General features: G+C 44.9%; 1 protein-coding gene across 4 annotated transcripts in view; it reads left to right on the top strand.

Moving 5' to 3' along the window:
* The window catches only part of LOC143276200 (rab GTPase-activating protein 1-like), a 56,876-nt gene extending 37,568 nt beyond the window's left edge, over positions 1-19,308 (top strand). For all 4 annotated transcript variants that reach the window (XM_076580649.1, XM_076580648.1, XM_076580646.1 and 1 more), the window contains 9 exons: positions 251-292; positions 2,257-2,385; positions 3,719-3,811; positions 7,697-7,807; positions 8,683-8,787; positions 11,413-11,496; positions 13,590-13,661; positions 16,157-16,279; positions 17,039-19,308. In XM_076580649.1, the coding sequence (XP_076436764.1) occupies positions 251-292; positions 2,257-2,385; positions 3,719-3,811; positions 7,697-7,807; positions 8,683-8,787; positions 11,413-11,496; positions 13,590-13,661; positions 16,157-16,279; positions 17,039-17,230 (951 nt within the window). In that variant the 3' untranslated portion in view covers positions 17,231-19,308. The remainder of the gene's footprint in view (positions 1-250; positions 293-2,256; positions 2,386-3,718; positions 3,812-7,696; positions 7,808-8,682; positions 8,788-11,412; positions 11,497-13,589; positions 13,662-16,156; positions 16,280-17,038) is intronic.
* Positions 19,309-20,837: the final 1,529 nt, after the last annotated feature.

Here is a 20,837-nt window from a genome sequence, read left to right as displayed (position 1 = left end):
TGCTGGGGCAATTTTGGGGAATTGTCATCATGTTAATGTCTAATGGCTGGTTGTTGGGGTATGGTCATCATGAGCTAGCTGTCAGCCCGCTCCATGTATGCCAGAAAATAAAGGTATGTAATCGTGCGCTGATGGCAGCAGAAGGGTGTGTAATATTCAGCGAGCAGACGTATCCAACACCATGTGGACACCTCCTCGAGGGTTACTGTGAACTGGGAATGTCTGACTGTGTGTGATTGTTATGTTTCAGGGGAACCTGGTGATATTCAGTGTGGCCCTGGCCTTACTGAAGGTGAGTCACAGTCCACACCTGTAGGTAACACACCTGTTGTCAACACACCTGCAATGAACACACCTGTAATGAACACACCTGTAGTGTACACACCTGTACGTAACACACGTGTAGTGAACACACCCGTAGTGTACATACCTGTAGTCAACACACCTGTAGGTGACACTCCTGTAGTCAACAAGCCTGTAGTGTACACACCTGTAGTCAACACACCTGTAGGTAACACACTTGTAGGTAACACACTTGTAGCGAACACACCTGTAGTCAGCACACCTGTAGGTAACACACCTGTAGTGTACACACCTGTAGTCAACACACCTGTAGGTAACACACCTGTAGGTAACACACCTGTAGTGTACACACCTGTAGGTAACACACCTGTAGTGTACACACCTGTAGTCAACACACCTGTAGTGTACACACCTGTAGTCAACACACTTGTAGTGTACACACCTGTAGGTAACACACCTGTAGTCAACACACCTGTAGGTAACACACCTGTAGGTAACACACCTGTAGTGTACACACCTGTAGGTTACACACCTGTAGTCAACACACCTGTAGTGTACACACCTGTAGTGTACACAGCTGTAGGTAACACACCTGTAATGAACACACCTGTAGTGTACACATCTGAAGGTAACACACCTGTAAGTGAACACACCTGTAGTGTACACAGCTGTAGGTAACACACCTGTAATGAACATGCCTGTAGTGTACACATCTGAAGGTAACACACCTGTAGGTGACACACCTGTAGTCAACACCCCTGCAGTCAACACACCTAAAGTTTTACAGTGGTTACAGATCTTCCACAAGCGCCTGTACTTTGTGTGTAACTTGAGGAAAGTTTGGTCAGTTGAACCATTTAAACAGTAGTGATCAGGACCTTTCTGTATCCAGCACCTCCAGGTCTGGACTTCTCTTCCTCTGGATCTCCGTCACTTACCAGTGCTGTCCTTTTTGGAAACAAACTTGAAAAACCCACCTCTTCTAACAGGCCTTTCGGTGTGGTGAAGCATAGCAAATTGTCTGCGTTCTTCCTCTCCTACCCACCCCACTTTACCCTTCACTGAAATCATCATGTGGTGTGCGTGTGTGTGTGTGTGCGTGTGTGTGCGAAGGGTATTTTTGTTTGTGTGTGTATGTGTTGTGTGTTCGTGTGTGTATGTGTGTGTGTATGTGTGTGTTCATATCTACAATTTGTAGTATTTTTGTATAGATTCACACATATATGTTGTTTTTTCATGTGCAGAGGTATGTTATTATGCACTATTATATATGTTTTTGTTTCATGTAAGGCGCTTTGAGCCCATTATATGGCGAGTTTGTGCCATATAAGTACTGTTATTATCATTAATAGTAGTAGTATTTTTAATTTTGTAACAGTTTCAGATCTTTGACTGTGTATCTTAATTGCAAATAGGAAATTCCATCTTTTCTGGCAAAGAATCATAATATCGTAACAGTCTCAGATCTTTGTGTAATGTCAGGTCTTTGGCAAAGAACCGTAACAATGGCTACAGTCCCGTATCTTTTATAATTTCAGGTCATACCCGTGTAATATATGAAGACCTTTGTCAAATTGCAGATCTTTGACAATCATAACCTTGTAACACTTTCAGACGTTAATGTAATTCCAGATCTCTGGCAAAGAATCATAACCCTGTAACAGTTTCAGATGTTTGTATAATTCCAGATCTCTTACAAAGAATAATAGTTTCAGATGTTTGTGTAATTTCAGATTTCTGGCAAAGAATCGTAACATTTAACAGTTTCAGATGTATGTGTAATTCCAGATCTCTGAACATTGTGATAGTTTCAGATGTTTGTGTAGTTCCAGAACCCTGGCAAAGAATCATAACACAGTAACACAGTTTCGGATTGTGTGTGTAATTCCAGATCTCTGGCAAAAACAATCACGACATTTTTACAGTTTCGGACGTTTTGTGTCGTCGTTGCAGATCTCGCGCAAGGACCTGCTATCGCACGACTTTGAGGGCGTGCTGAAGTATTTCCGCGTCCAGCTGCCCAAGAGGTTCCGCACAGAGGAGGCGGCTGTGGAGCTGATGCAGACTGCTGTGGCTCTGAAGGTGAGTGCTGACGGGGTGCGGCAAACGTGTGCTTCAGCTGATGGACTTCTGAGGGGCCTGGGTTCAAGTGAGTGTGTGTGTGTGTGTGTATGTGAGGGCGTGCTGAAGTATTTCCGCGTCCAGCTGCCCAAGAGGTTCCGCACAGAGGAGGCGGCTGTGGAGCTGATGCAGACCGCTGTGGCTCTGAAGGTGAGTGCTGACGGGGTGCGGCAAACGTGTGCTTCAGCTGATGGACTTTGAGTCTGAGGGGCCTGGGTTCAAGTGTGTGTGTGTGTGTGTGAGTGTGTGTGTGTGTGTGTGTGAGTGTGTGTGTGTGTGTGAGTGTATGTGTATGAGTGCGTGTGTGTGTGTGTGAGTGCGTGTGTGTGTGTATGTGTATGAGTGCGTGTGTGTGTGTGTGTGTGAGTGCGTGTGTGTGTGTGTGTGTGTGTGTGTGTATGTGTATGAGTGCGTGTGTGTGTGAGTGTGTGTGTATGTGTGTGTGTGTGTGTGAGTGTGTGTGTGTGTGTGTGTGTGTGTGTGTGTGTGCGTGTGTGTGTGTGTGTGTGTGTGTGTGTGTGTGTGTGCATGTGTGCGTTTTCCATATTTCGGTGTGTCTGTTTACAGAGTCTGATATTGAACAATCGAAACGGTTGGGTGAATTCTTTTTTGTACTCTTTGCTGCCCCGTCATTTGCGCCGTTTCAGTGGAATTACTGGCACATCGCTCATTCCCAGTGCCCCTGTTCATAGCCACACCTGAGTTCGTCTGTCTCAGACACTGTGTTTGCAGTCCAGGTTGTCTGGGTGAAGTTCTGTTAAAACCCAGAAAATTTTTTGACCAAATAAAGCTAAAAAAAACCCCCCAAAAACGCAAAAACACAGTACAAGAAATATTCAAGGCACCATTCCGTGTTTTAGTCAAATAAAAACCAGAACAAGAAAGAAAAAAAAACCAAAAAAACAACGCCCCCCGCATCCCCCCCCCCCCCCAAAAAAACACCACCACCACCACCACTAGAAAACAAGCATTGACAAGTGATATAACAATGATGTAATATGCTCTCTCTCTCCCTCTGTGTATATCCCTTTCTTTCTCTTTCCCTTCCTCTGAGTGTGTGTGTGTGTGGTTGTGTTCCCCTTGTTTTTATTTGTTTAAAAACAATAGAAAAATCGAAGAATGATCTCCATTATTAGTGCTCTTTTTTCTTTTCTTTTTCACATATTGCACATGTACTGTATGCCCCCCGCCCCCCCCCCCAAAAAAAAAAAAAAAAGAATGAAGAAAACAAAAACAACAAAAAAAACAAACAAAAAAGCAATGTGTGTGTGTGTGTGTGTGTGTGTGTGTGCAGGTGACGGGGAAGAAGATGAAGAAGTACGAGAAGGAGTACTACGCCCTGAAGGAACAGAGCATGCAGCAGGAGGATCCCATTGAGCGCTATGATGTGAGCAGGATGGGCGCATGGGGAGCAGAGAGATTGAGGCTTTTCAGATGTACTCTGTCGGTCAGAATCTGGGTTCGAATCCCCGCCCTGCCCTTTCTCCTAATAAATTGAGCTGAGCATATAGTCTTTTGGATGAGCGGATAAACCGAGGCCTTGTGCGCAGCATGCGCTTGGCGCAGTGAAAAAGATTCCATGGCAACATGAGTGTTGTCCTCTGGCAAAATTCTGCAGAAGGAATCCTCTCTGATGGCTACACAAATTAGCATGCATTTGAGGCCAAACTAGTGCGTTGGATTATGCTTCTGGTCAGGCATCCGCCCGGCAGATGTGGTGTAGCGAATATGGATTTGTGTGAACGCAGTGAAGCCTTCATGAAAACTGAAAATAACATCCAGTAATGGGCGTTCAGTGTGCATGTGGATGAGTGTATGAGTGTGTGCATGGGGTGAGGTGGGGTTGGATGTTTATGTGCTTTTGTGTGGTCTGTGTGTGTGTGTGTGTGAGTGTGTGTGTGTGTTGTGTGTTCTTGCGTGTGCACCTTTCATCTGTGTACATATGTGCATCCCCGAGACGAGTGGTTTGTGGTGGCTTTGTGCATGGAGAGTGTGAGTAAGAAGCAAAGGCTCGGAGTTTATTTCCTGCATTTACAAATGCTTCATTTGTTCATTTAGAAAGTATTGTGTATCATCTTTGAATCTATACTTTGGTTGGGTTTTCTAGCATGTGTCTCTGTTTGTTCTTGATCCTTATGGTTTTTTTTTTATCTCTCACATCTTTTCGGGCATAATTCTTCTCTTGTCTCAGATTTCATATTTGACTGGATTGTTTTCTTAAAATTAAAAATTTTTTTTTTACTGGTCTCTTTCGTTATCTTTATCCTCTTCTGACCTAATTCTGTTTTTATCAGTGACCTCTTTATGACGTGATGATTAGTTGAAGTGGAACAGTCATTATCTGTGACCTCTTTTATGACATGACAATTGGTTGAAGTGGAACAGTCATTATCTGTGACCTCTTTTATGACATGACAATTGGTTGAAGTGGAACAGTCATTATCTGTGACCTCTTTTCTGGCATGGTGATTGGTTGAAGTGTAAGAGATAGAGAAGGTGAAGCGGGCCAAACAATCAGTCATTTTGTTATTGTTTTTAGGTTGGTGTTTTTTTCTCCTCCTTATCAGTGTAACAAGAGTTTCCTCATCAGTTTTCCTTGTCCTATGTTTTCTGTGGTGATGAATGTTCATGTGATTTGGACATGCTTTTATCCGTAGCCTTTTGGAAATGTCTTTGTGTGCGTGTGTATGTTGGGGGATGGGGGTGGGGGGGGAGTGGGAATGTGTGTGTGCTGGGGTGGAGGGTTGTGTAGGTAGGGTGAAAGCATGCGTGTATGTGTAGGGGGGCTGGGGGAGTATGGGTGTGTGTGTGTGTGTGTGGGGGGGGGGGGGGGGGTGTAAGTGTGTATGAGCAAGTGTGTGTATGAGTGTGGGGGATTTCTGTATGTTTGTGTGTGTGGTAGGGGTGTGTAAGCATGTGTGTGCGCATGACTGTTTAAAGTGTGGGTGTGAGTGTGGGTGAGAGTGTGTGCATGTGTTGGGGTGAGAGAGCTTGTACATGTGTGTGCGTGTGTGTGTTTGCTCTGTGTGTGTATGCATGTGTGTGTGCGTGCGTGTGTGTGTGTGTGCGTCTGTGCGTGCATGTGTGTTTGTGTGTGTCTGTGTGTGTGTGCGTGTGTGAGAATTGGAATCACCAGGGAGCTGATGTTGCGGGAGTCAATTAATACAGCTCCATATGTTCAGTTGCCCGTCATCTTTCCCTGCCACCCCTCTCCCCCCCTCACCCCTCCCCCTCCCTCTTCCCAGTGACATCTGTCAATACTCGCCTCCCTTATCTCTCTCCCCTCCTTCTCCCCACTGACATCTGTTATTATTCCCCTTCCATATCTCTTATGCCCTTTACGGCTTTATCACAGTCTGGGCCATGTCATTTGTAGCTGAAGGTCTCGGCTCGTGGGAAATAAGGCGATATGTCTCCCTCAGAATTGTGTTGCTACGCTTTTTGCGGGCAGTTTTCGTACTCTTCAAACACGTATCACCTCAGTGCTGATATTAGGGTGATAATTTTATTTTGTGTGTTTGTGTGTGTGTTTGAGGAATGTGTTTAGTTTGGCTGCAGTGAACTTATCAAGTTACATTTCTTGGACAAAATTCATCAGAATAATGTTGCTTCTCTCTTTGCGGGCAGTTTTCATAGTCTCTTCAAACACGTATCACCTCAGCGCTTAATATTAGGTTGATTTCTTTTTGGTGAGAAATGTGTTTAGTTTGGTCGCAGTGAACTTAGCCAGTTGAATTTCTTGGGCAAAATTTTTGCTGAAGTAATTTAAATTTAGGCTTAAGCATAACCACAAGAAGTGGTTTTAGATCTGGTGGTTATTGTTGAGGTGTTGGTGTTTGTGTACATGGTGGCTGTGTTTGAAAACAAAAAATGCATGTATATGTTCGTGTTCATGGATTTGTGTGTGTTTGTGTGTGTGAGGTGTTCTTGAGTGTGTGCAATCTTTGATGTAGGTTCTTGTATGGTGATAAATTCCGTTTCTTAAGTTGTTTAAAAACAAAAAACAAAAAAAACAACAACAAAAAAAAACAACTTGTTTCTCCCTGTGTTTTGTTCATTCTTTATTTTCTTTATTGCTCAACTCTTTTGATGCCTGGCCTTCAAGTCTGTGTCTTTTCTAAATAGCAGCCCCCTTCCTGGGCCCTCTCCTCCCTCACCTTTTCTGGTCTACATTTTCTCTAGCTTTCTATTTACATGTGTTTTATGTTTCATCCCTCGGAATTGGAGTTGTGCACATGTGTGAATGAATGACTGGTGTGGTGCACTTTGATTTGTCTCGGCACCATGTTTCAGTGCTATTTTGATACTTCTGTTATTGTTATTCATTATTCATTATTATTATTATTGTAATTGTTGTTGTTGTCGCTGTCTCTCTGTATTAGTCTTTGTGATTATGCTATTTATCTCCATTGTTAACAGTACGAATGTATTACGTTCATACCTCTTTCCTCTGTCAGTCTGTATCTTTAAGTCAGTCTCCCTCTATGTCATTCTCTTTTGTCAGTCTGTCTCTGTGTGTCAGTCTGTCTGTATGCCTACCTGTCTGTCTGTCTGTCAGACCTGACTGTCTCTTTCTTCCCCCTTCCTCCCATCACCTTACTCTTCCCTTTCCCTCATCGTGTTTCTCTGCTCCACTGCACCTCTTGTCCCTTTCATTCTTCATTCAGAGTTTTTTGATTTTATTTTTTTTATTGTACATAAATATGTATTTGTAAATATGTTTTTGTGCATGTGTTTGCAATTTTGATTGTGTTGCTGTTGTGAATATTTTGGCTCTCATTTTCTTCTTCTTTTTCTTTATCATCTTCTAATTCCTTTGCCTACGGGGCTTGATGTAAAGCAAGCAAATAATGCTCATTCCTTTATCCTCTTAAAATGAAGTTTTGTTTGTTTGTTCTTTTAAACATGCTGCATTGACACTGACGATGTATGTGTGAGTTGCAGAAAGAGAACAAACGTGTGCTGGAGAATTTGTTCTTTTTCTGACATGACAAATTGACACTGACTGTGTGTGTGTGTGTGTGTGTGTGTGTGTGTGTAATGCCTGCCGGAGAATCGGTTCTTTCTGACATGCCATATTGACTCTGTGTGTGTGTGTGTGTGTGTGTGTGTGTGTGTGTGTGTAATGCCTGCTGGAGAATCGGTTCTTTCTGACATGACATATTGACACTGTGTGTGTGTGTGTGTGTGTGTGTGTGTGTGTAATGCCTGCTGGAGAATCGGTTCTTTCTGACATGACATATTGACACTGTGTGTGTGTGTGTGTGACAAGAGAGAGAACAAACGCCTGCTGGAGACCAACATGAGACTGGAGCAGGAGAACGACGACCTGGCCCACGAACTGGTGGAGTGCAAGCTGACCCTGCGCAGTGAGCTGGACACTGTGAGTCATTCTCTCTTCCCCCCCCCCACACTCCCACCCCCCTTTCCCCCACCCTGTTTACCCTCTGCATTTTCTGTAGGTGTTTTTGTGTGTGTGTGTGTGTGTTCTGATTGGTATTTGTGTGGGTGCTGTGTGCACATGTGTGTGTGTGTGTGTGTGTGTGGTGTGTGTGTGAAGTCAAGTTAAGTCAAGATTTTATTTCATGATGGTAAATTGAATAAGGAACAATTGCTTTTTTACATGTGTGTGTGTGTGTGATTTGGTTGGTCATTGATTTTTATGTCTGCTTATTAAAGTGATTTTAGACGGAAAGTTTGTGTGTGTGCGTGTGTGTGTGTGAATGTCTGTGTGTGTGTTTGTGTTAATGTATGGATGAGACATTGTGAACAAATCAAATGTTAAAGCTTATTTCAGTACATTTTTTTTTTTTTAATCTCAGAAACCAGAATTGCTTAGCTGGTGTAGCATTCCAGCGACTTTGAAATGGTATATGTGTGTGATGGACTGTCGGAAAATTCTTGATAGGCAGTGTAGAAACCCTTTGTCACTGTTGTTCCATGTGTGTGTATGTGTGTGGTGTGGTGTGTGTGTGTGGTGTGTGTGCATGTGTGTGGTGTGTGTGTGTGGTGTGTGTGTGTGTGTGTGTGGTGTGTGTGCGTGGTGTTTGTGTGTGTATGGTGTGTGTGTGTGTGGTGTGTGTGCGTGTGGTGTGTGTGTGTGGTGTGTGTGTGGTGTGTGGTGTGGTGTGTGTGTGTGTGGTGTGTGTGTGTGTGTGTGGTGTGTGTGTGTGTGGTGTGTGTGTGTACGTGGTGTGTGTGTGTGCGTGGTGTGTGTACGTGGTGTGTGTACGTGTGTGTGTGTGTGTGTGTGACCAGGTCCAGGACCGCAATGAACTGCTGGACAAGGAGCTGGCACAGACCAGCAAGACGCTGAAGGAGACGGAGGAGGAGAAGAAACGTCTGGAGGTGGAGTCTGCACAGGTACAGCGATCGTTGAAAGTTCAGGTTGAAAATGTCCCACGGCCTTTTGTGGCCATCGGGGCGGTGAACTAACATCCACTGTGTGTGTAGCCTGTAGAGATCGGCATTGGAAGGGGAGGTGAACTAACATCCACTGTGTGTGTAGCCTGTAGAGGTCGGCATTGGAAGGGGAGGTGAACTAACATCCACTGTGTGTGTAGCCTGTAGAGGTCGGCATTGGAAGGGGAGGTGAACTAACATCCACTGTGTGTGTAGCCTGTAGAGGTTGGCATTGGAAGGGGAGGTGAACTAACATCCACTGTGTGTGTAGCCTGTAGAGGTCGGCATTGGAAGGGGAGGTGAACTAACATCCACTGTGTGTGTAGCCTGTAGAGGTCGGCATTGGAAGGGGAGGTGAACTAACATCCACTGTGTGTGTAGCCTGTAGAGGTCGGCATTGGAAGGGGAGGTGAACTAACATCCACTGTGTGTGTAGCCTGTAGAGGTCGGCATTGGAAGGGGAGGTGAACTAACATCCACTGTGTGTGTAGCCTGTAGAGGTCGGCATTGGAAGGGGAGGTGAACTAACATCCACTGTGTGTGTAGCCTGTAGAGGTCGGCATTGGAAGGGGAGGTGAACTGACATCCACTGTGTGTGTAGCCTGTAGAGGTCGGCATTGGAAGGGGAGGTGAACTAACATCCACTGTGTGTGTAGCCTGTAGAGGTCGGCATTGGAAGGGGAGGTGAACTAACATCCACTGTGTGTGTAGCCTGTAGAGTTCGGCATTGGAAGGGGAGGTGAACTAACATCCACTCTGTGTGTGTATCCTGTAGAGGTCGGCATTGGAAGGGGAGGTGAACTAACATCCACTGTGTGTGTAGCCTGTAGAGTTCAGCATTGGAAGGGGAGGTGAACTAACATCCACTGTGTGTGTAGCCTGTAGAGGTCGGCATTGGAAGGGGAGGTGAACTAACATCCACTGTGTGTGTAGCCTGTAGAGGTCGGCATTGGAAGTGGAGGTGAACTAACATCCACTGTGTGTGTGTGTAGCCTGTAGAGGTCGGCATTGGAAGGGGAGGTGAACTAACATCCACTGTGTGTGTAGCCTGTAGAGGTCGGCATTGGAAGGGGAGGTGAACTGACATCCACACTGTGTGTGTAGCCTGTAGAGGTCGGCATTGGAAGGGGAGGTGAACTAACATCCACTGTGTGTGTAGCCTGTAGAGGTCGGCATTGGAAGGGGAGGTGAACTGACATCCACACTGTGTGTGTAGCCTGTAGAGGTCGGCATTGGAAGGGGAGGTGAACTAACATCCACTCTGAGTGTAGCCTGTAGAGGTCGGCATTGGAAGGGGAGGTGAACTAACATCCACTGTGTGTGTAGCCTGTAGAGGTCGGCATTGGAAGGGGAGGTGAACTAACATCCACTCTGAGTATAGCCTGTAGAGGTCGGCATTGGAAGGGGAGGTGAACTAACATCCACTGTGTGTGTAGCCTGTAGAGGTCGGCATTGGAAGGGGAGGTGAACTAACATCCACTCTGTGTGTGTAGCCTGTAGAGGTCGGCATTGGAAGGGGAGGTGAACTAACATCCACTGTGTGTGTGTAGCCTGTAGAGGTCGGCATTGGAAGGGGAGGTGAACTAACATCCACTGTGTGTGTAGCCTGTAGAGGTCGGCATTGGAAGGGGAGGTGAACTAACATCCACTGTGTGTGTAGCCTGTAGAGGTCGGCATTGGAAGGGGAGGTGAACTAACATCCACTCTGAGTGTAGCCTGTAGAGGTCGGCATTGGAAGGGGAGGTGAACTAACATCCACTGTGTGTGTAGCCTGTAGAGGTCGGCATTGGAAGGGGAGGTGAACTAACATCCACTGTGTGTGTAGCCTGTAGAGGTCGGCATTGGAAGGGGAGGCCCAGTCATCTCCTACTGTTAATTATCTCCCTTGACCAGTTTGAACAGTTTTTGTTGAAGCCTTTGCCCCAAGAAGGCGTGCATTTAAACTGAGGCAAAACATACAAGGAACATGTAATGGAGATAAGTACGCTACAGTCCCGTTCATTTGACAAAATATATATGTAACATGTAATGGAAATCAGTACACACCAGTCCCGTTCATTTGACAAAACATACAAGTAACATATAATGGAAATCAGTACGCTACAGTCCCATTCATTTGACAAAACATACAAGTAACATGTAATGGAAGTCAGTACGCTACAGTCCCATTCATTTGACAAAACATACAAGTAACATGTAATGGAAGTCAGTACACTACAGTCCCGTTCATTTGACAAAACATACAAGTAACATGTAATGGAAATCAGTACACTACAGTCCCATTCATTTGACAAAACATACAAGTAACATGCAATGGAAGTCAGTACACTACAGTCCCATTCATTCAAACACAGAAAATATTCAAAACTACTTATGCAGCAAACATGCATATAGTGAATATTCAAACAAGACAGTTGAGATATACTGTAGTTAGGTCAGGTACCCATTCACACCTGGATGGAGTGAGGAAATTGTTGTAAAGCGACTTTTCTAAGGACACAACACCATGTGTTAGCGTGTATGGATTTGTTTGAACGCAGTGACGCCTCTTTGAGAAACTGAAACTGAATCTGAAATTGTCGACAGCTGAAAGAGATGTGTCGCCGAGAGTTGGAGAGAGCTGAGCAGGAAAGCTCCAGGAACTCGGCCATTATAGCGGACTACAAACAGGTGAGTGTTGTGGCTGGCTGGTGATTGTTGCTGTGCTGATGTCAGTCTGTCAGTCTGCTTCCGTGTCTCTGGCCATGGGTGATGTGGGCGTTCAGATTTTCGAAGTAGTAATCATAAGCTGGAAATAGAAACAGGGAGACACAAAGGCATACCACGAGAGTTACGGCTTTGTAAGGTTTGTAACAGGTCTGTGATTGGGGATGAGTTTCATTTCATAATGGAATGTCCCGGTTAGGATCAGTTACGAAATAGATATGTTCCTAAAAAAAATATTTGTCTCCAAAATCGGTTTTTAATTTTTTGTAATATGCTCAAAGGAGGCCAAAAAGTCATTTTAGCTGTAAGTAAGATGATTAGATTTGTAAATGTTGCCTAGCTACACTTTTGGAGTTAAAAGACATTTGTGTTTTCTCAACTTTAATGTGACATTGTTGTGTATTTGGAAATGTTTGTTCTGGGCATGAAAACATTATTTTGCAGTAATCCTCCATACTCCAATAGGAGTGAAAGGATAATTAAAACTTGAAACTTGAGTCCTTTCACTGTGTGCAGAGTTTGTATCCTCTTTTTAAAAAATGTTTTTTTTTTTAATGTTCCTGTACCTTGGTTTAAATGCCACTGAGGAAGCACTATATGAGTAAAACATATTGCTACTGCTATTATTGCTGTTATTACATTTACTGTTGTTGATGTTATGTATCCAGCCAAGTGTGGTTTCTGTACCTCGTGTCTAGACACATACACACGCACAGACACACATTGACACAGGTACAGACACACACAGATGCACACACTTGCTTGTACAGGCATACCAGAAATACGGCTACAACAAATTCATTTTGCATACCCACCAATAAAAAACGATTTTTCTCTCTCTCTGTGAATATTTGGTCTAAACTGAAGGAAAAGAACTTTACAGAGAATTGGGATTGAAGCAGAATTTAAAAGAACTAAATCTGCCTTCTGTTCACTCTCGCAAGTTTCCTTTTCTTCATCAATCCTACCTGTATCCTCTGGGTTGTGGGACTTGAAATGTTGCGTGTTTGGTCAACCCCTCTTTCCCTGGCTTCACTGGTTTGTCATTTGAACTGAAAAAACTGAGGACATAGGCTGGACTTGCGCTCACATAGTATGATTGCTTCAACGAGAGAGAGAGAGACATGACTGACGTGCGTTGCACAGCCATCAAACGGATCCACACACCCACCAGGACTGCCAGGAAGAGACGTGATAGATTCTGGCACCACCAGCTGACAGACAGACTATCCTGATGTATTTGATGAAGAGATGCAACGGTGCCTTGATATCTCATCATTTTCTTTTCTGCCCTTGACGGAGTCTGTTGAGCTCATGCTCTGGATGTGCAACAGACACACAGACACACAGACAGACAGACAGACATATGAACAAACATATGCTCAAAAGCACAGAGAGAGAGAGAGAGAGAGTAGTTTGCATCACATAAAAACATGTTATCCTTCACACGTCGTTTTTCACATTATTCATCCTTGAAAGGAGGTCCACAAAACGAAAATTTGGATGTTTCTTGTATTGTGTTAGTGCAGGTTTTTTTTTTTGTTTTCTTTTCTTTGTTTCTCATTTTTGTTCAGACATAGTATGATTGCATGTGAGAAACAGTGAGCTGACATGATGATGATATGGATGCTTATACAGCACCTATCCTCGGTCAGAGACCAAGCTCTGAGAGCTTTACAAACACGGGGTCATTTACACAACAGGCTGCATACCTGGGTAGAGCCGACTGATAGCTGCCACTGGGCGCTTATCATTTGTTTCCGGTCTCATTCAATCAGATTTCAGGCAAACACAACACATACACACTCAGACAGACGTAAAATTTTACGTGTATGACCGTTTTGTTTATTTACCCCACTATGTAGGCTGCCATACACCGTTATCGGGGGTGTGCAAGCTGGGTATGTTCTTGTTTCCATAACCCACCAAACGCTGATGTGGATTACAGAATCTTTAACGTGCGTATTTGATCTGCGTGCGTATACACAGGAAGGTGGTTCAGGCACTGGCAGGTCTGCACATACATGACATAATGTTCTCTGTGTGTGTGTGATCAGATCTGCTCTCAGCTGAGTGAGCGTCTGGAGTCCCAGCAGAAGGCGGCCAGAGAGGAGCTGATGAGGATAAAGGTGGGTACCATGGCAACCCCCACCCCCCACTCCCCACACCTCCCCACCCCCGCTCTTAGGGGGAGGTAACCAGGGAGTTTTCTCTTCTGTCCCTTTTTTATTTTTATTTTTTTGTGGCCTTTGATGTGTCTTTCACTGTGAATGTGATTTGGTGCATTGTTCATGGATGATGATGTGACTAAAAGTAAGATAATTTGTATTTGTATTTCTTTTTGCCACAACAGATTTCTCTGTGTGAAATTCAGGCTGCTCTCCCCAGGGAGAGCGCGTTGCTACACTGCAGCGCCATCCTTTTTTTTTTTTTCCTGCATGCAGTTTTATTTGTTTTTCCTATCGAAGTGGATTTTTCTACAGAATTTTGCCAGGGACAACCCTTTTGTTGCTGTGGGTTCTTTTACGTGTGCTAAGTGCATGTTGCACATGGGACCTTGGTTTATCGTCTCATCTGAATAACTAGCGTCCAGACCACCACTAAAGGTCTAGTGGAGGGGGAGAAAATATCGGCGGCTGAGCTGTGATTCGAGCCAGTGCCCTCAGATTATCTGGCTTCTTAGACGGATGCATTACCTCTAGGCCATCACTCCACATAAATGAATAAAAAATAACTGCAATTCCATGATGAAGAAATCCAACCCAGATAATTGATAATTTGTATTTGTATTTCTTTTTATCACAACAGATTTCTCTGTGTGAAATTATTTTGTTGTCATTTCTTTCTCTTTGTATATGTGTCTCTCACAAGAAATTAGGGTAGTGGTGGATTGTTGTTTGCTATGTTGACTGAAAGCAAAATGATTCTCTCTCTCTCTCTCTCTCTCTCTCTCTCTCTCTCTCTCTCTGTCTCTCTCTCTCTGTTTCTCTCTCAGTTTGTTTCTCTCTCATTTTCAGATCAAGAACTGTGATGTGTTTTTCACAATAAATAATGAGGGAGGTGGATTGGTCTCTGACCAGATGACTGATAGCAGAATGATTCTTTTTTTTTCTTTTCCCTCTCTCTCTCATTGTCAGATCAAGAACTGTGATATGTTTTTCACAGTAGATAATGAAGGCAGTGGATTGTTCATTGACAGGATGACTGAAAGGAAAACATATCTTTTCTTTTTTTTTTCCTTTTCCCTCTCTCTCTCTCATTGTCAGATCAAGAACTGTGATGTGTTTTTCACAGTAGATAATGAAGGCAGTGGATTGTTCATTGACAGGATGACTGAAAGGAAAACATACCCTTTTTTTTTTTTCCTTTTCCCTCTCTCTCTCTCAGTGTCAGATCAAGAACTGTGATGTGTTTTTCACAGTAGATAATGAAGGCAGTGGATTGTTCATTGACAGGATGACTGAAAGGAAAACATATCTTTTTTTTTTTTTCCTTTTCCCTCTCTCTCTCTCAGTGTCAGATCAAGAACTGTGATGTGTTTTTCACAGTAGATAATGAAGGCAGTAGATTGTTCATTGACAGGATGACTGAAAGGAAAACATATCTTTTTTTTTTTTTCCTTTTCCCTCTCTCTCTCTCAGTGTCAGATCAAGAACTGTGATGTGTTTTTCACAGTAGATAATGAAGGCAGTGGATTGTTCATTGACAGGATGACTGAAAGGAAAACATATCTTTTTTTTTTTTTCCTTTTCCCTCTCTCTCTCTCAGTGTCAGATCAAGAACTGTGATGTGTTTTTCACAGTAGATAATGAAGGCAGTGGATTGTTCATTGACAGGATGACTGAAAGGAAAACATATCTTTTCTTTTTTTTTTCCTTTTCCCTCTCTCTCTCTCAGTGTCAGATCAAGAACTGTGATGTGTTTTTCACAGTAGATAATGAAGGCAGTGGATTGTTCATTGACAGGATGACTGAAAGGAAAACATATCTCTTTTTTTTTCCTTTTCCCTCTCTCTCTCTCAGTGTCAGATCAAGAACTGTGATGTGTTTTTCACAGTAGATAATGAAGGCAGTGGATTGTTCATTGACAGGATGACTGAAAGGAAAACATATCTTTTTTTTTTTTCTTTTCCCTCTCTCTCTCATTGTCAGATCAAGAACTGTGATATGTTTTTCACAGTAGATAATGAAGGCAGTGGATTGGTCTCTGTCTGGATGACTGAAAGCAAAATGATACTTTTCTTTTTTTTTCCCCTCTTTCTCTCTCTCTCTTTCTCTCCGAGTCTCTCTCCCAGCGGTGAATTGTTCATTGACAGGATGACTGAAAGCAAATCGTTTATCTTTTTTTCTTCTCTCTCTCTCTCTCTCTCTCTCTCTCTCTCTCTCTCTCTCGCTCTCAGCGGTGAATTGTTCATTGACAGGATGACTGAAAGCAAATCGTTTATCTTTTTTTCTTCTCTCTCTCTCTCTCTCTCTCCCGCTCTCAGCGGTGAATTGTTCTTTGACAGGATGATTAACAGCAAAATTATTCTTTTTTTTCTCCTCTCTCTCTCTCTGCCAGCAGTGAATTGTTGATAGACAGGATGACTAAAAGCAAAATGATCTTCTTCTTTCTTCTCTGTCAGTGTCAGATCAAGAACTGTGACGCCTGTTCCAAGCTGCTGGACACGGACGGGAAAATCAAGCTGGCCGAGGCCAAAAACAATGAGGTGGAGGAGAACACAGATGCTGCCATTCTGAAGAGACAGGTAGGACAGAGAGAAAGGGACAGGTGGGAAAGAGAGAAAGAGGTGGGAGAGAGAGGTAGAGACAGGTGGGAAAGAGAGAAAGAGACATGGGAAAGAGATAAAGAGACAGGTGGGAGAGAGGTAGAGACATGGGAAAGATATAAAGAGACAGGTGGGGAAGAGGTAGAGACAGGTGGGAAATATATATCCAAAGAGACAGGTGAGAAAAAGAGAACAAAACAGGAAGGAGATAAAAGCTCATACGGGAAAGAGAATAAGAGACAGGTTGGAAAGAGAGAGGGACAATTGGGAAAGAGATAGGGGCAGGTGGGAAAGAGAGAAAGAGGTGGGAGAGAGGTAGAGACATGGGAAAGAGATAGAGACAGGTGGGGAAGAGGTAGAGACAGGTGGGAAAGATATATCTAAAGATATCTAAAGAGAAAGGTGAGAAAAAGATAACAAAACAGGAAGGAGATAAAAGCACATACAGGAAAGAGAATAAGAGACAGGTGGGAAAGAGAGAGGGACAATTGGGAAAGAGATAGGGGCAGGTGGGAAGGACATAAAGAGACCAGGAAAGAGACGGGTCGGAAAGAGATAGAGAGACAGGTGGGGAAAGAGGAGACAGATGAAGGAACAGGTGGGAAAGAGACAGGAAATGAAACGGATGGAGAAAGAGACAAGCATCCTGGAGAATAGCGACCAGGCTCACACACACACACACACACACACACACACCAGTGCCTGTACCTGTTAACACCTGGCCCCCCCCCCCCCCAGGTGCGGGAGCTGGAGCTGGAGCTGGCCCAGACGAAGCTGGCCCTGGTGGAGTCCGAGTGCCGCAAGCAGGACCTGACGCACCAGCTGAACGCGGCCCTCACTGAGCTGCAGGCCTCCAAGAACACCTGGTTCCACAAGACCATCACCTCCATCCGGGAGGTGGCCAACACCAAGAAGGACCCCAAGGAGTGAGCAACCCTCAGCAGTCACAGCTGCCGTCGCCGTCGCCGTCACCTTTCCCCGCATGTCTCTACCCTACCCTACCCTTCCCAAGCAAGGAACAGCCCTTTTCCATCCACCCAGCTTTCTCCAAACCCGTTCCCTCTGCTCTTGAGAAATAAGGTTTCCCCGAGGAATAGCCATCTCTCCTTTACTCTCAAAAGAAATAGCCTTCCACTCGCTTTCCCCAACCCGTTCCCCCCACCTGTCAAGGAATCATGTTTCCCCCCCAAGTAATAACCATCCCCCTTCTTAATACCTTCAAAAGGAGTAGCGTTCTACTGCTTTCTCAAACCCACCACCCTCCATTTTAAGCAATGGAATCACCCCTTCCTTTTCAAGAAATGTTTCCCCAAGGAAGAACCACCCCCCCCCCACCGCCTTTACCCTTACATGGAGTACAGCCCTCCCCCCCCACCCCTGCTCCCCCCACAAAAAACAAACTTCCCCATCATAGCCCCCGCAAGGTATATCCCCCCCCTCCCCCCTCACCCCCCACGCTCCTTCTCCTCAGCCCCATGGAACAGCGACCCCTCCACACACCTCTCCTTACCCCCTCTCTCCCCAGAAGGATCAGCAGGTCTCCCAAGGTACGACCCTCCTCCCCCACACTCTCCCTCTCCAGTCCCCCCCACCCTCACCCCGAAGGAATAGCCCTTCCTTCTCCCTGTCAAAAGATAACGACCCCCCCCCCACCCCCCCGTTCCCCCACTACCTTCACCATCAAGGAATGAGGTTTCTCCAAGGAACAGCCACCCCCATTTCGTCCTGAAGATGCCCCCCCACCTCCCCACCCCCCTTAAGCTCCTCTGCGTTCTACGTCCAAAGAGAACCGCAGACTCGTAGTGGGAGGAAAAGTGATGATGTTGAAGACACAGCGTAGACTTTTGCACTGGTTCTGCTTACAAAAGACTCGTTAAGTTTTTTCATCAATACATTTCAGTTAAAAAAAAATAAAAAAAATAAAAAAGAAGAAGAAAAAATATGGTATGTAAGATGAAAGTATCTCTTGCACCTTTTTTTTGTGTGTGTGCATGTGTGTGACAGATAGAAGACGTTGGAGCAAATGAGCTTTACATTGCAAAGAAAAGACTTGAGGAGTTCTGACTGGTTTCTTGGCTGAAGGGAGGGAGAGGCAGAGACTGCTTGTTGAGACGACGCCTGAGTTTGTGTGATTCCTGGCACTACAGCAAAGTGTCTGATGGCCAGAGCTTGTGTGATTCCGGCACTACAGCAAAGTGTCTGATGGCCAGAGTTTGTGTGATTCCGGCACTACAGCAAAGTGTCTGATGGCCTGAGTTTGTGTGATTCCGGCACTACAGCAAAGTGTCTGAGGGCCAGAGTTTGTGTGATTCCGGCACTACAGCAAAGTGTCTGAGAGCACGACAGGTCTGCTCCCCTTGTGTGGTGTGAGTGTACTGACTGTGCTTGGAAGACCAGGGAGGGGCTTGGCTGGCAACAGGGGACAGCGGCAGGCAGTGAGCACACGTGCTGTGCGGAGACATTTCCTGAAGTTGTGATGGTGAAAAACTTTGTTGATTTTTTTTTTTTCCTTTCTTTTGACAGGAGAAATCAGAGGACGCTTTAAAGTTCTGCAAATGAGCATCCCTGTAAGACTCTCCAGGCATCGCTTGGGGGCTGCGACTCTCATCTTCACTCGTATACATGAGTGAGCTTTTATGTGTTTTGACTGTTTTTACCCCCGTCGTGCAGGCAGTCATATTTAGTGTTCGGGGGGAGGAGGGTATTGGGGAGGGGGTGGGGCGGGGAGGGGGGTGACTTCTAAATTTTGCGTTTTGACATTCACGTATCAGAGGCTCTTCGTTTGCGTTTTTGTCTTCATGATGCGCACAGACCGGGAGAAGGAAGGGGAGGATGGTGGTGGTGGCGGTGGTGCTACTGTTGTGTGAAGGGACCGATTTGGCACTTCAGAGTGTGATCAGGTGGTTCACGCCGCTGGGAGTGAGAGACATACTACAGACCTGATACAGTGTGGTTACAAGAAAAAAGTGTGTATTCCATTGAGAAACAGATTTTTTTTTTTTTTTTTTTTAAGGAAAAAAAAGAATGGTCACTTGATAAAGGGTTCATGCGCGTGGCATGTGTGTGGGGAGCAGGGGGGAAGAATTCTGAATTCAAAGTCAGCTTGTCAGGAAGCTGTGCAAGTCATGAAGTGGTATGACTGTCCGTGTATTCCTACACCTGCTTGTTGTAGTGAGTGTGTGACGATGGGGCCGTGTCCGATGTGACGCGTACACAGCTGATGTCACTATCAAAGGTTTGCCTGCATGGAGCTGTCTTGAGTGTCACGCTGTGGGCAAGGTGTTGTGAACTGTGACACGTCCACATGGCTGCGATGGTGCGCTCAGAGTGTGGTTTCTGTCACGTCGTGTGACAGGTACGCACAAATCGTACAAGTCTCTACACAGTGGAAACTTCACACAGGAATGTTTCAAGTCCCTCACTCCCAAAGCCTGTCAGAAAGATGAAGACTGCCAGAATGACAGCAGGTGATTGGCTGGAGGGAGGGAACGACGCAGGTGAACGCTTGTGTTGCTGTGTTGTCTTTCGTCAGCCACTTGTGTTTGTGAGGCTGTTATGGATTGCTTTGGGTTGGTTTTTTTTCAGGACTGATAGTGCCACCTTGTGTTTATGAGATCGTCTGATACCACTAATAGAGAAGATGTTAAACTAAAGAAGGTGTTAACAAGGTCCCAAGAAAGTGTCAATGAGGTCCCATAAGTTGATTGCATGTTGTTGGAAAATGGGGGGTGGGGGGTCATGATTTTGTAATGTAGTGTGTGGTAGGTAGGCTGAATCGTGTTCTCTGATACCAGCTCTGCTCCAAGCTTCTGTGATTCCTTTTTGGGTCTTTTTTTTTTGTTTTTTTTTGTCGTCCTCGTCTGTCACATCTTTTTGTGGACAATGTTACAAAGTCATTTCATTGAAGGCGATTCTTTGTCGACATTCTGTTGTTTTCTGTAAACAAACAAACAAACAAAAAAAGTGTTTGGATATTAGTCACTTCCGTGATGCTGTCTGCATGGAGTTATGTGCAGATCATTCCATGTTGGTTGTCAGTGAGGGACTGAAGGGCTTATTCCCGCTGTAGTCATGCATTGAGATGGGGGTGTGAGACTTGACATAGTGTGTGGGTCTCTGCCGCCTTGGGAGCATAAAGGCACTGTGCCTTGACTGAGGAAAAGTACCAGCTTGTAGACTTCAGCGCGCATGTGTGTGTGTGTGTGTGCACAGTCTCTGAGGAAAAGTACCAGCTTGTAGACTTCAGCGCGCATGTGTGTGTGTGTGTGTGTGTGCACAGTCTGAGTGCTAGAATGTGTGTACATGTGTATGTATGTGTGTGTATGAAGTGTGTCATCCACTGCAGCCTGGGTTGCTGGGCCAAGCAGACGCCTGTGATAAGATCTGTAGGGCTGTCGCACCATTCACGGCATTGGAGCATGCTTGTACAGGTCCACCACAGATATTTTGTTCAGCTGGTTTTAGTGGGCAGGGGATAGATAGTTCCTTTGGTTCTGGTTTTTCTGTTTGGGGTCATCTTGTTATTGTTAATAACAGT

The sequence above is a fragment of the Babylonia areolata genome, chromosome 31 (genome assembly GCF_041734735.1).
Source record: "Babylonia areolata isolate BAREFJ2019XMU chromosome 31, ASM4173473v1, whole genome shotgun sequence".
Lineage (NCBI taxonomy): Eukaryota > Metazoa > Mollusca > Gastropoda > Neogastropoda > Buccinidae > Babylonia > Babylonia areolata.
The sequence above is the reverse complement of the archived record's forward strand: the minus strand, read 5'-3'. Positions and strand labels throughout refer to the sequence as shown.